Genomic DNA, 16,108 nt, shown 5'->3' with positions numbered 1-16,108 from the left:
GCAGGTATGTACAGTACTCAAATGGTAAATATGAATTACTATTAATTGGAGTCAAGTTAAATCAATGTTTCAAAACTATTAACATATAACGCACTTTTAGAATGTGGGTTTTTTGTCATTACGTTTTTCTTTGAGGACTTCGAGGGCCTGATTGAGATGGTCAAAGGGCCGGGTCCGGCCCCCGGGCTGCATGTTGCCCATGTGTGTTTTAAAGTCACATGACCATGTCAACACAGCTGTCTGAAATGAGTGATCGCATTGACTGTTTCTGATTGGTTGTTTGTACCAGTGGAAATGTATTTAGTGTTTGTCAGCCACAAGTGATGAAGTGAATTTAGCTTGACATTTCGGTCTCACGACCGAAGCGTTGCTTTTAACAAAATTACCTCTGGAATGTGCACATGGCAGTGTGCACACAATGGCACTGGGAACCTGTGCTAGAGACCTTCGACATTTGCGGGCTTGTCTTCTGTGCTCTCTTGTGAAGGTAAATTGCACTGCGAGGCGTTGTGTGCTTGTAGATCTGCTGTTTACACTACTTTTGTGCAACAGCCTTGTATGATGAAGCAGGGCTTTACTTTGCGAAAGAACATACACATTTGAAACTTGGAGATACGAGGTTTCCACCCGACAAAGACGATATCTACAAGCTCTCAATGAGCACTGTGAGAAGCACAGTGCTTGAGTAAATGTACTTAGTTTAAAGGTGATACACCATGAAAATTCACTTTTCCTATTTTAAAACCTTTTTTTGGGGTCCCACTAGCTCCTTCTATCCTCACAAAGTCCCATTTCAGACCGTTGTGTCTTTCTCTGGTTTTGGGAAGGTGGAGGTTAAAAGAACCACAGGTTCTCAAAACAGGCTGTCCAGATTTGCTGCCGTTTGTGACGTCATAAACGGCCGTTTTTGAAGATTTTTTTATTTTTATTTTTTTCAAAAAGATTCATTTTTTTTTGGGGAGGGGGTGGGGGGGGGCGCAGTTCAAGCGCCAAAGGTGGTACTGCAGCTGAAAATGCTCTGAGAGCCATTCAAAAATGAGAGGCTCTCTATTCAGGAGTGGTAGTTTAGCCTCAAACCTTTTGAAAAACGTTTTTGGGACATAAACAATATGACATAAATACTTTTTAAATGCATGGTGTTCACCTTTAAGTTAGTTACTTCACCACTGGTCTGGCTTGTACATGTTTGTCATGAAAGCCTATGGCTTGTTTCCATTGGTGTCCTTTTGTACTCGATACATCCTCCTTGCTTGCTTCCTTTCTTTCAAGAAAATACGAATTATTATTTGTCAAGTACATGTTGTACATAGAGTATACTATAACAATGTTGCCTTTTGATCACTAGAATGTTACATCAAACTGCATTACAACACCACAAATAATGTATGTTGGTGTTCCCATGATATAGAATGCGTGGGTACTTAAAGGACAAAGTTGTTTTTTTACAAGGGTTCATGTTTTAGATTGTAATTAGAGAAAAGAAAAAGTGAGTGTTAAAACGTTTTAATTTGCTTCGTTCTATTGTTTTATCACGTTTACTGTGCTAAAATGTGGGGCATGCGTACGCATGGGGGCATGCATACAGTACAAGTGGCTAAATATGTCAATAGGCCAGCCGTTTCTTTATTGCTATTTACAATAACACTTCTAGCCCCCATAAGTCAACGTCCAACCATGAAAGGTTGCGTTGTATCTTGGGAATGGGCTTTTTCTGTGTAAAATTACATATTTAGCCACTTACATATTTAACCCTTGTTGTAAAAAACTAAAGTTGTCCTTTAATTCCTTGCAGCATATTATATTTCTATTCTTTTATGTTAAGCAGAACCCCCATTTAAGATCTGACTGACAATCCCCTTTGATTCTACTATTATCCTGAAGGAATCGTGTTAGTTTGTATTTTACTTATTTCATGTCGTGTGTTATATTATCTTTTATCAGACCATTGATCAGTTCGAGGGTGATGGCTGTGACAACTGTGAGTCATATCTTCAGATGAAGGGGAACAGGGAGATGGTATACGAATGCACAAGTTCCGCATTTGATGGGTAAGGACCGTATGTTTGTTTTCTCAGTGTATTAATAATAATAATAATAATGCATTTTATTTATAACGCACTTTACATTCAAAAAGAATCTCAACGTGCTACAGTACAGGGTTAAAATCAAGGCATAAAACAGCAATAGGCAGACAATCAAAATCTTATATTCTAAAACGGGTCAAGACTAAAACTAACAACACAGGGCAAGGACAAAAAAGGACAAGGCGCTGAACAAATTAGGAGAACGCTTTCTGAAATAGGTAGGTTTTTAGTCCGTTTTTAAAAAACGTCAGTGGACTGTGGCGCTCTCAAATGTTCGGGGAGGGCGTTCCACAGACTTGGAGCTGTGAAACTGAAGGCCCGGTCTCCCATGGTGCGAAGGTTGGTGTCGGGGATGAGGAGAAGGTTAGTGTTGGAGGAGATGAAGGTGATGGGGAGCCAGTGAAGTGAACGGAGGATGGGTGTAATGTGGTCGTATTTTCGCACTCGCATCAGAATCCTGGCAGCACTGTTTTGTATGTATTGTAGCCTTTGAAGGCTCTTGGTGGGGATCCCTATGAGCAGGGCATTGCGGTAGTCCAGCCTGGAGGAGACAAAGGCGTGGATGAGTTTCTCAGCATCTGGCAGAGTGAGTGTGGAGCGGAGTCTGGATATGTTTCTGAGGTGGAAAAATGAGGTCTTACAGATGTGTTTGATGTGCGTCTCAAGGTTGAGTTGTGGGTCCATTTTCACGCCAAGAATGGTGACTGTGGATGAGAGGGGGAGATCTTGACCGGAGAATGAGATGCTGGTTATGGGGCATGATTGGATCTGGTGGGGGGTGCCAATTAGCATGGCTTCCGATTCATTATGACTTTCTATTAACCAATACTGTTTATTTTGTGTATTCAGAGTCGTTGCAATGATGAGCCCTGACGACAGCTGGGTGGCTAGATGGCAGAGAATCAGTGAGTATTTTTTCACAATGGCTCAATCACTACAAAATAGGAGGAGTCAGTGAAACTTTGCCTTCATTATTTTGATAATTGAGTAATTACTCTGCTCATGACTATCCATAATGTTTTGTTCTGCAACCTTACATTAACAAAAGTAAATGGAAAAACACAAACATGCTCAATTAAACCTGAATCCAGAAGTTGTGCATGAACGCCTACTGAGTGTCAAAAGACTACTTTCTGGCCTTGACAGCCCATACATTCAAACAGAAAAGTCCTATCTCTGATTGCATTCAATTACGTTAAATGATGTTAAACTCACTTTGCGCATACCCTCTATAGGATAATTAACAAATATTAATTTGTAGTATTTATATAAGGTAATTAACAATGTATTATGTTATTTAACACAAAATCTTTTGCAGATTTTCATTCAGTTAGTCACAGTGCAGGGACGGAGTAACATTATCAAGCATTATATTCCAGTCCATTCATTGTTGGGTTCTATATTCAGTCCATTTCTCCTGTCTCTTCCAATCTCAAGTTATGAGTTAGTTTGTGCATCACAAATATATCGTCGTTGTCGGGTGGAAACCTCGCATGTCCAAAACCGTTTGTTTTGTATTTATTATTTTAAAAATGATTTGAAGTAGTGAAAATAGCCGATCTACAAGCACACAACGCCTCGCACCGCGAGGCGTTGTGTGCTTGTAGATCTGCTGTTTTCACTAGTTTTGTGCGACGGTCTTGTACGATGAAGCAGGGCTTTACTTCACGAAAAAAGTACAAATTTGAAACTTGGAGATACAAGGTTTCTGCCCAACAGTGACGATATAATGTGGTGTTTTACTGATGTCTACCAACTTGAACCAGGACGATTTCTAATTCTAATATCCAATCTTTTTTTTTGGCTGATCGATCAGCGCCGACTACTCAAACTCATTTCAGGTCACAGACCTACCTGATTGGGCAAAGAGCTTGGGCATAATTATGCATACCTAAAATAAAATGTATAAATTGTAGATAAAGTCTTCAAAGTACTTTGATTGCTATCAATGACATGTAGGTGCCATGGCATTGGACCGACATCTCATTGTTCCTACATCCCATTAGTCAGAATCTGGTGATGTTAACCTGGTGAAAAATACTATGCCTAAACCGAACCTCAGTAAAACTATGCCTAACCCTAACCTCAGTAAAACTGCCTAACCCTAACCCTAAAACTAACCCTAACTAAATTCGGACTAATGAGATGTAGGACTAATGAGATTTTTGACTTATTCTTACTCATGTAAGAGGCTTGGTTTTGAAGTAGAATGTCTTATTTGACTGCCAGTGTTGCTTATTCTGTGTCCCTGTCATTATACTGCAGGCAACTTCAAGCCAGGTGTTTATGCTGTGACAGTTACTGGACGGCTAAATCCAGGTAGGCTATCGAGTTGTAATAAAATGTAAACACGCATGAACACATTCACCCCGGGGCGTCAATAGGCTCTATGCATATACGCCATTTTGTTCTACTTCCGGGTGTCTTTCGACTTCCTTCACAGGTGTTACTGATGATACTAATGAAGGCTCTGTTTGATTTATTGTACAGTGGCTCTTTAATTTCAAGGACCCCCATAACTCTGTACAAATGGAATCAACAAATAGAATCAAATGGACCCTTGCGGGTCCATTTGCTTCCATTTGTACACTCTCAGAGTTACACAACTGTATGGGGACATTTGGAACCCACTCAAGGACACTTTGAGACCCACTGGTGTAGCAGAGTGTTTCCAGTGAGCCAACATGCACAATATCAGCACCCTGACTCTGTTTGACCAGAATGGAACAGACCCTTCATTAGTATCATCGGTAACACCTGTGAAGGAAGTCGAAAGACACCCGGAAGTAGAACAAAATGGCGTATATGCATATAGCCTACAGCTGTCATACCCTGGGTTCAGGGGAAAAAATAAAAAAGTTACTTTTAAATATGAATCCATGAATGTCTCTTTGTCTATCTGTGCTGGTTATTATGTTGCTAAATTACAGTAAAATAACTACAAATGCAAAATGTAACAAAAATGGTCACTTAAACAAGGTATTATAATTGTATTCTCTACACTTTTATTCTCCCCATCTTGACAAAATGGTATATTCCCAGGTAGGCTACTGCAGGTCAGCTGCACAGGTGCAATGCATTATTGTTAATTGTGGCACATTTACTAATGCCAAGTTTAGCTGCACTTGAACAACCATTCCAGGCTGCCATATCCAGCCCAAGAAACCTTAGAAACGGAGGAAAAAATAAAATGTACTTCTTAAAATAAATGTATCGTGCCTGTTGCTAAGGTATGGCAACATGACTGGTGACTTGCACGCGTGCACGACACCAGTCATGTTGCCATACCTTAACTTTTTACGAACTGACACCCTAAACTTTACACTGTTCTACCATAATTATTTCTTTTTTTTGACAGGTGTGGTGAGAGAGCTGAAAAGCAGAGGACTAATCTACAAATCCAGAGATACTTCAGTGCAGTGAAGTCATAAACTTGGGGTCTCCCAGCTTATGTTGGTGATTGGTTGCATCCACACCTGCTGCAATGCCGATTCCAGTAGTAAATGTTCTTTTTACTAAAAGCAACTGCAGACTGCGTTTGAATTTCAAAAGCTGCATGTAATTAAAACAATTTGTGGTTAATAAACATGTTTTGATAAGAAGATTCTGTCTTGAAACTTTATGTAAGGAGCAATTCACAAAAAGACAAAGGTAAACAAACTGATTTAGTCAGTTGTCAATCAATATCCACAGATAGCTAAGCACAGTGTGCTTACTTAGTTACGTTCCACCACTGAATATAAATTACGTATTGCTGACCCATGACTCACACTAAGGCCTCTGTGTATAAACACAGAGATTGGCTGGGCTGGGAGGCTATTTCCCATAAGGCTGGTGGAGGGGGGTCTATTATAGTGAGTGCAGATTGAAATGTGGACGGTGCAGTGAGGTTGCAGCCTTGCAGGGGGTTTGAAATGAGGAAGAGAGGCTTATGTGACAGGGAAGCACCGTGGAAGTGATACTGTCTTTATATGAACACATTAAAGTGGCTGCAGGGAGAGCGGAGATGAAATGATGGCGGAGTTAGCCTTTCATGAGTTCGCACGCACGCACACATGCACCAGGAACGTGTACACATAGACATCAAGGGGCTTGAGCCCATGCCCCTCTATCCGTCTGTAAAAAGTGCCCTCTCCAGAACATGAATTCAGCTTTACTATGGTGAAAGAAATTGATCACGCTTAGTTCAGTGTGGTATCACGTAATTGAAAATAGCCGACCTCCAAGCTCACAACGTGTCGCAGCGCGACGCGTTGTGAGCTTGGAGGTCTGCTATTTTCGATACAGTATTTTCACCAAAAGGCCCTTTTTGAGTGGTGAGTTTGCATGTTCTCCCCGTGTCTCCTTGGGCATAGGCCCTCACACAAAAACATGCAGTAGTCCTGGTTTCTATACTACCTCCCCCTAGCCAGCCGGGTGCTCCCCAATGTCCCCTGGCGTGGCAGGGGGAGAGCGGAAACCAGGACTACAGGTTAGGTAGTCACCGGGTGAGAAAAATGGGTTGCAAAACCGTGGGATAAAAAAAAACATAAAAAAAAAAAAAGGCCCTTTTTGAAATTTTAGCCCCTGCCTCTCTAACATTCTCTGCATGTCCCTGACATGCACGCGCGTGCGCACACACAAACAAAAACACAATCTATAGATTGTTCAATAAAAAATATATATTAAGATTTAAGAAAATGATTATTATGAAAGGTATAACAGTCACAAGAATGGAGCTGCGAATTGTAGTCACTGGTCAGATATACAGTAGGTGCAAATATACAATTCAAACACTGTCAATTGGGTATGGCAGGGGTATGCAGCTGCCATACCCTGGGTCCAGGGGGGAAAATAAAAGTTACTTTTAAATATAAATCCATGGATGTCTCTTTGTCAATCTGTGCTGGTTATTATGTTGTTAAATTACAGTAAAATAACTACAAATACAACATTTTACAAAATGGTCACTTTAACAAGGTATTATATTCTCCACATTTGTATTCATCTTGACAGAATGGTATATTCCCAGGTTCCGCAGGTCAGCTGCACAGGTGCAATGCATTATTGTTAATTGTGGCACGTTTATACTAACATGCCAAGTTTAGCTGCACTGCCATATCCAGCCCAAGAAACTGTAGAAATCCAGGGGAAAACTGACAAAACCCAATTTCTTCACACACGTGCGCATAAGGACTCCTCTTTGCCATACCCTAGCTTTTGCTGAACTGACGCCACTGATACAATTAGTCCTCACCGTTGTGCTTATCATCAAACAAACATACAAATGTATGAGGATATACTGCATGTGTGCAAAACAAACGGTACACAAGAAACAATAGATTATGAATGGTAAATTAACAAATGTGGATAGGGTGTCATTAACTTTACTGACCTTCCATCTCAGTGCAGAAGTTACGAATCACCTTCATTTTATCACTTTCGATATTGTGTAAATGTTGGCGCTAATGAAAAGAAACTAGAAGCAGTGCTCTTCCGAGCACAGGTCTCCACCAGGCCACACAAATCGGCCTGTTATAGCGCCACCATGAGGCTGATTTAAAAAATGTGGGGCAGAGGTTCTGAATCAGCATCCAGGGAGTGTGTGTGCTCAGTTTGGCAGCGATCGGGCCAACGGCGCCGGAGATTAGCTGGTAACAACCAGGCCACACAAATCGGCCTGTTATAGCGCCACCATGAGGCTGATTTGAAAAATGTGGGGCAGAGGTTCTAGATTGGCATCCAGGGAGTGTGTGTGCTCAGTTTGGCAGCGATCGGGCCAACGGCGACTGAGATTAGCTGCACACAAACTGCGAGGACACACGGACACACGGACGGACGGACGCACGGACGGACGGACGGAGGGGAAAACATACTCTCCCTCAGCCTTCGGCTGGTGGAGACAATGACTTAATAGTCATTGTTTAATCATGTTAACCATCGTTTCCCCCACCGGATCCTTTTCATTTCATCCCTCAGATTTCTATCACACTTCACTTGTAAAGGAAATGAGCTTCTCTTAAAGGGGAAAGGGTACTGAAGCAGAATTTTAAAGATTGTTCCTGTGATCGTGGATAATAAAGTCTATAGTCTCTAGATTCATGTCAATGAGCCACTTAATTTTAGGGGCATTTAATCAACTTGTCCAAAGCTACTTGGTATGGAATTATGGTGTTGTGTTTAAGATAAGATAAGATATAAGATATAAAATAAGATAAGATATGATACAACACAATTTTTTTTAAATAACCATCCCTTACAGTTGATATTTCATTCACAAACTGTTAGTTAATGAGTTATGTATGATGACTTTATGAATGAGGCAAAGAGGTATGAATGTTTATTCATAATGGGTTAATGATTTAAGGGTGATATTTTAGGTTAAGGGTCTTCAACAGGGGGTCTGGGACCCCTAGGGGGTCTAAAGGGGGTCCTCCAAAATCTTTGTGTGATAGAAACCTTTTTGCTCCTTTTTTATATTAACCACTTGACCATATTCTGAGAACTTTAGCCAAAAATAGAAGATCTACAAGCTTGTAAATCGGCTATTATCGGCTATTTTGCTTTGGTGTAGAGGGGAAAAAAGAGCACACTAAGTACAGAGTGAAAGGTCAAAAGTGTATGGTTCAAATGGTTAAATATCTGAAAACACACATTGACATGAATCCAAAATACACGGATGATCGTGCTGTCAAACGATGAAACTATGGAATCTATGAAAAGATTGTGGGGGTCCCTGCTTCATCTCTCTCTCTCAACTAAGGGGTCCTTGGCCTGAAAACGTTGAAGACTCCTGTCTTAGGGTATCTAGTCAGACATCTGCTACATCCACTCAGCACCTGCAGTTGACCTCAACTGGCCTTTCATCAGTGGACCAATCTAAACACAATTTAATAAACCCTGAGTTCAGTGAGTTCAAACAAAGGGTCAAACTCGTTCTTCTGCTATACCACCAAAATGTGCAACGCCTTACCGAAGACCTTAAAGGAGTGTAATACCCTAGCATCCTTTAAAATCGCCCTGAAAAACCACCTACAGGCGGCAGCCACTTGTAACTGGTAAACACAAAACTAGCCCAGCCTTACCCTCCCCTGACCCTTCTATAGTAAATATCTACTGTATATATTTTCCTGTTTTCTTTCATTTCTTTTCTGACTATCTACTGCATAGTACTGCTTAAGTGGTTTCCTGTGTAAATAAGCCAAGTGCTTTCTAGGATCTCCTTTTAGTTGACCTTACAGGGCTTCCAAAGAGTCCTGTGGATTGCTATTTTTCATCACTACCTCACCGTGCTGGGAGTGGCCTGGGACACGGTACATGAAACTGTACCTTTTTCTATGCAAACGTCTAATAAAGTCTTCAATCAATGGCTCTGTACATGAGTTGACCCCCTCCCCTCCCACCATCCCATCTCCCACACACACACACACACACACACACACACACACACACACACACACACACACACACACACACACACACACACACACACACACACACACACACACACACACACACACACACACACACACACACACACACACACACACACACACACACACACACACACACACACACACACACACACACACACAGCGCTGGGCTGAATTCCCAGCAGAAGCGCTACACGCTGCTTTCCCCACCGCGGCAGGAGGAGGAGCTAGCAAAAATGTTATGTTAAGTTACGCCCCAGGCTAGGGGTCCCAAGGTGTAACATAACAAAATGGACTCCCTCCTTCCCAGTCCCCAAACAGCCAGGCCACACAGGTTTGAAATCCCCAAACTTAAGGATTTATTATAGATAAAACTCATGATTTAGTTACACGTTACCTCAGGGTGGGATCATAAAATCCTAGACACAAAAACCTTAATCTAATAACAAGGGCGTCACCCACCCCTACACAGAGAACTCTGACAAAACACAATGCTAAAAGACAGTAGGCTGGTGAGGAGAAAGACATCAGAGTGCTGGTGGCAGCCATCTTTATAGACACCACCTGGTTCGGGAGCCAATCACCTGCATTCACCTGGTAGTCAACCACTCACATTCAGACACCATTCACACTGGCTGGCAACCACTCACTCAATCAGCACCACTCAATCTCACACACCAAAGAGGGAAGAAAACACTACACAGGAAAAATATACACAATAATGACCCAGGGTCATTACACAGAGCATAAAAGTTGAACAAAGTTCAACATTGATGCTATACCAAGGGATGGATTACTGTAGAGCTTGTAGGTCGCTTAAAGGTAGCTTGTAGGTCAGCTATATTCTCAGCGTTTTTTAGTTTTTTTGTTGTTTTCTTTGCATGCTGTCAGTAGGACAAGGAAGTAAATCCCTGAATATTTGTTACATTTGTTTGTTTAAGGAGTCAGCAGTACGGATGCCCCCCCGAGCGCCTTCCTAGGAAGGTCCTCGATGCACGTCCCACTGGGAGGAGACCCCGTGGCAGACCAAAGACCAGATGGAAAGATTACATCTCCAAACTGGCGTGGGAACGCCTCGGTATACTCCCTGAGGGAGTGGAGGAAGTTGCTCGGGATAAGGAAATCTGGAAGTCTCAGTTGGAACCGTTACCCCCGCGACCCGATTCTGGATAAGCGGTTGAAGATGGATGGATGGATGGATGGATTGTTTGTTTGTTTGTTTATTTAAAAAATATATATCTCAAATTCTGTCTCACTGTGCGGGCCAGACACATATCATCAATATGACGTCATGACGTGTGAGATTCACAGTGAAGCAGTGTTGATTACGTCGACTAAAACTACAACGCGTTGCGCTGCGACGCGTTGTGAGCTTGTAGATCTGCTATTTTCAGCACACAACCAAGTGTAAAATCAGCCATTACGATGCCATCAAGGCCTGCCAAAATACATTTTGGTCAACTAAATCAACTGTAGATTTAGTCGCCTGAAATCTTATGATATTAGTCAAATAAAATTGTACTAAAACTAATACTTTTCAGGTGACTAAATTAGGACTAAAACTAAAAGACATTTTATTCAAAAGACTATGACTTAAGACTGTCAGGAACAACACTGCAGTGAAGCCACACTGTTATTAGAACCCACCTTGTTGTCTTGAATCTTGATTAGCAATCTGATATGAATGCACTGCTAGCTTTGTGAGCCATTCTATGATAGTGGATCAGATTCCCCTCAGTCTCCCTGATGGACGCTCACAGCCTCATGATCCACACATCAGCTCCACGTCTTGCACATCAACATCCAGGCTCCTCATCTTGTTTTGAAATGGAAGTCATTCGTTATTGATTTTGGATCAGACGGCACATCTGTCAGCAGGGGCGTCACAAGGGGGGGGGGGGGGGGGGGGGGGGTTGGGGGGGCGGAGTGGGACTGAGTTATAGGGCCCAAGGCGGAGGGGCCTTAATTATTTTATACTTTACCCATTGAAAAATAGCAGATATACAAGCTCACAGCGCGGCACCGAGTGCCACGATGCGAGCTATTTTTGAAAAGTCATGAAAATGTGTGCAAATCTTTGAATATGTGTATTTTTTAAGCGAACATTTTTAACTCAAATTCTGCTTCTGGGGGTCCCTGGAATTAAATATTTTGAGATGGGGGTCTGTGGCAAAATACATGTAATTTTGGGGGTCCTTCACATGAAAAGGTATGAGCACCACTGACATAGAAACATAGGTTTTTCACAAAACCTCTGAAGGATTTGAAATATTCAAAACTTTCTCAATAGTTAAAGCACAAAATAATGCGTAATAATGTGTTCCCACTTCCCCCTATGAAGAACATTCATGGGGGGCCCACAGTGAATCCTTGTACCCAAGGCCCAGAATTTGGTGTGGCACCCCTGTCTGTCAGCTTTCTGTCTTCATACTCCTTCTTTGGAGCTGTGTGACGCTAAGCTGACTGGCTGGCTCGTTGAACCTTCCATTGGGAAATGACGTTGACGTTGTAATAAAATACCAGTCGGAAGTTTACTGAAGTTTACTCCAGACCCCAGAAAAGAGAAAATGTTCGCCTATAATGACATTCCTAAAAGAGGAATGCCACGTTGAAAGTGGTTGAGAAATTAATTGTTGCATTCAATTAAAGGCTAAATTAGGCCTATACCACAGCCACGTGCACACAGACATCAAAGGGGGCTTGAGCCCCTGCCCTTTTATTTGTCTGTAAAAAGTGCCCTCTCCAGACCATGAATGCAGTTTTTACTACGGTGAAATAAATGCAGATGCCCTCTTTCCATGCCATACCTGAAGGCAGCATTCAAGAGAATTGCCTTGTCCAAACTCTCCTGAACTTGAATGCAGCATCTTATGTTGAAAGAATTGCCCTCACTGTGTAGAAATCCATGCCGTTACATCACATCTCCAGTATTGACTTGATTATGCTTATAGTTCAGTGTGGTTTCACACACCAAAAATAGCCGACGTTGTGAGCTTGGAGGTCGGCTATTTTCAGTGCTTCCACCAAAAGGCCCTTTTGGAAATGTCAGCCTCTGCCTTTCTAACATTCTCTGCACGTCCCTGCTATAACACGTGTCACATATGTACAGTCCCTTGCAATCCGCTTTGTCCCTTTTGGCATCATTCGTCCCTCACCTCCCAACAATTCAGAGCTTTAAAAACAACAACAACAAAAAAAACAACAATTATATTGCAGAACCAATCTGTAGATGGACGTTGGGGACATTCAGTATGCATAAAAGGAACTGAATTTGAGGTTAAAGGAGTAGTTCACCCCCAAAATGACTGTTTTTCTATTGATTAGTCACGCCATGGAGACTAGAGTTCAATAATAAGACAAAAATGTGATAGCAATAAATTTACCCCCATTCATTCCGGATGGGGACCCGTTTCGAAACGGGTCCCCATCCGGAATCAATGGGGGTAAATTTACTTCACTTACTATACAGGAAAAAAGACCCCCCCAAAAAATCTTCTTTAAGTAGCATGTAAGGGGTCAAACTAGGGTTTTTTCATGATTCTGAATCCATTGCAAGCGTTTGTTTTGCACGAAACATATTCCTTGGGCTAAAAATGGACCCCACACAACTGTGAAAAGTGATGACTTATCACTGGGGGGGTCTTTTTTTCTTAGTATAGTAAGTGAAGGGACCCAAACTCAAACCCCCTGAATTTACCTTGATCCACTAAATATATCATTCATAACTTTTAATATGTTATTTGGATGACCCAAAGGATCATAAAAAAACCTGCGTGATTACTATTGCAATTTCTTTTGGGTCAAATCTCAGATTGACTGGACTATAAAGGCTACTTAAGCCTCTATCAGAGTCCAGGGTGAAGAGCTATTCACTTCACCACGGTGTAGTTTTCTAGCTATCACCTAAAAAGACATAACAAAGCCTAGGTGATAGCTAGGAAACTACAACGAGGTGAAGTGAATAGCTCTTCACCCTGGACTGTTACCTGGCTAGGACTATAACCCTGACAGGCACAGCATCATGTCGGTAGAATGTGCCCATAAGAAATAAATAACAGCATGAGTTTGGGTGTTTGACTTTGCATGTATATAGTAGAACAGGGGTCTTCAACAAGGGGTCCGGGACCCCTAGGGGGTCCTCAGAGTTACTACAGGGGGGGCCACCAAATCCTTGTGTGATAGGATAGTTATTTTCAATTAAAAAACGTTGTATCCCTATTCTGAGGAGAACTTTAGCCTAAAATAGCCGATCTGCAAGCTCTCAACGCCTCGCACTGCGAGGCGAAATTTTGCACAGATGTAGCCCAGGGCTTGCTCTAATGATTTAGCTAGGGCGCCCGAGTCTGCGACCTTCGGGGTCGCCACAGCGGCCAAATCAAGTTGGGCTCCCATTGACTTTCTATACAGGAGGAAAATACCCAGAATATTTTTTTTCCTGGGTATTTAAGGAGTATCTGAGGGGTCTAACTAGGGGTTTGTCATGATGCTGAATCCATTGCAGGCATTTGTTTTGCACAAAAAACATTCCTTGGGCTAGAAATGGCCTCAGAAAATGATGCATGAATGGGTGAGCATTCATGTTAGTCGGAGGCCTTAGGGTTTTTTTTCTCGTGCGAATCAGTCTAAAAGTGCAAAATTTTGCACAGATGTAGCTCAGGGCATGCTCTAATGATTTAGCTAGGGCGCCCGAGTCTGCGACATTCGGGGTCGCCACAGCGGCCAAATCAAGTTGGGCTCCCATCGACTTTAGTGATGAAAAGTGATGAGTCATCACTTTTCAGAGTTTTGTGGGTGCTGTGGCGACCCCGAAGGGAGGTTAGAGCGGTGTATGCTCTCAACCTGCACCACCACACGGCTACAAAACATTTGGTCCTTCGAGCCGGATATACACTACTCCAGGAGAATGGAGCACCAAGTGGTCCGACCACAGAGGCAGTCTACCCTCCCAGCTCATCTAGCCGATGACCACTATGTAGATCTGGTGCTTCCGAGGCGTTCGTCACTACCTGACTTCTCATCCTTCCGTCCCTGTGTATTCCAAGAGGACCGGCAAGGGCAAACCACCCGCTCTTCATCACCGGTTAGTCAGTGCTCCAAAGGGCATTACGTGGTGGATGAGTGGCAACACCAGTCTGAGGAGGAGGAGGAGGAGGAGTGCAGCTCTCTTCATCATCAGGTAGGACAATGTTCTGAATTCAAGTCTACAGAGAGGCGGATATCAGACCACATAGAGCAGCACCAAAGTTATGACCAGGACAGAGAGATGGGAAGTAATTAAGTACATTAAAGAGGAGAATCAAGGGCTACGAGAGGAAATGAGAAAGTTAACAGCCGCCATGTCCGAGATGCGTCACTCATCACGGTCAGGCACAGCTTATGGCCCACCCCCACGCAGTAGCGCGTCAAAGAGGGTAAGCAGAGAAAGGGAGGAGTACTACAGATCAACGGTAGATCCATCACGCTCAGGCTCACACCCCGCGGAATATGCAATGGAGGTTAGACAACACAGGCTGGAGGAGATAGCATCGCGTCTGAGACATTCTGAGATGCATTACTCAACTCATTGCCCCACTCCACAAGTTTCACCTCTCTCGTCCCCCAGTCCTCGTGCCCCGCCACCCTCAATGGCATCTTCTCCGCCCAGGGATAGGGGTTATTATGGTCTAACTCAACGCCGCTCGTATTCACCTGAGTATCGTCAGGGAGGTGGTCATTATCGGGAAGATTATGCAATGCCGCTAACCCCACCAAGAGAGAGACGCGGTTACAGCGCTTCACCACAAGGTGGTTATTACTTCGCCGAGCATCGCTCAGCTGTACCTGTCTCTCACCCAGCACGTGACCATTACTACTCACCTGAACGTCGCTCATCTGTGCCCGTCTCTCACCCTGTACGCCATGGCTACTACTCACCTGAACGTCGCTCATCTGTGCCCGTCTCTCACCCTATACGCCAACGTTACCACTCACCCGAGCAACGTTACCACTCTCCCGGGCAACGTTACCATTTACCTGAGCGACGTAGCTCACGCTCGCCTGATCAACAGAGACACACCTCCCGCGAGCGTCGCCCGGCGGCGCATGCAACCCATCAGGCACGTCCTGCAGCAGCGTACGACGGTCCTTCAAGACGCCGTTACTACTCACCTGAGCCTCGACGAGCTGCAGAGGTTCCTTATGATCATCAGCTTGCGCCCAGAAAAGAGAGCACATACAAAGGGCCCTGTCCTACCATCCCCAACTTTGTCCGTCCAGATTCCAGAGAGTTTTCACGTCTTCGGCTCGCTCTTGAGAATGTTCTGCCAGATGACGCTTCTGAAAGGTTCAAGTTCCAGGTCCTTACAGATCATCTGAAACTGGAAGAGGCCCAGCTTGTGGCCGACTCCTACTGCAATTCCAGGTACCCCTTTACCGACACCATGGAAACTCTCACTAAGATGTACGGGCAGCCACACCGGTTAGCCTTACAGCACATTGCGGAGCTAATGGATGGAGCAGATGTGAGCAGTGGCGATGTGCAGGCCTTTCGTATGTTTGCTTTGCGAGTACGCTCATTAGTGAGCATGCTTGAGCAGCTAGGGAGGAAAGGTCGAGTCGAGTTGGAATGTGGCT

General features: G+C 43.4%; 1 protein-coding gene across 1 annotated transcript; it reads left to right on the top strand.

Moving 5' to 3' along the window:
• Positions 1-418: 418 nt before the first annotated feature.
• On the top strand, positions 419-5,507 carry LOC308280324 (transcription elongation factor SPT4-like; the record flags this gene model as incomplete). Its single annotated transcript, XM_080720586.1, has 5 exons — positions 419-487; positions 1,942-2,048; positions 2,934-2,989; positions 4,350-4,403; positions 5,443-5,507. 5 exons carry the CDS (start codon positions 419-421, stop codon positions 5,505-5,507), a joined length of 351 nt encoding a protein of 116 aa, XP_080576712.1.
• Positions 5,508-16,108: the final 10,601 nt, after the last annotated feature.

The sequence above is a fragment of the Nannobrachium achirus genome (genome assembly GCF_963921795.1).
Source record: "Nannobrachium achirus genome assembly, chromosome: 24".
Lineage (NCBI taxonomy): Eukaryota > Metazoa > Chordata > Actinopteri > Myctophiformes > Myctophidae > Nannobrachium > Nannobrachium achirus.
Note: the sequence above shows the minus strand (reverse complement) of the source record. Positions and strands in the feature narration are given on the sequence as shown.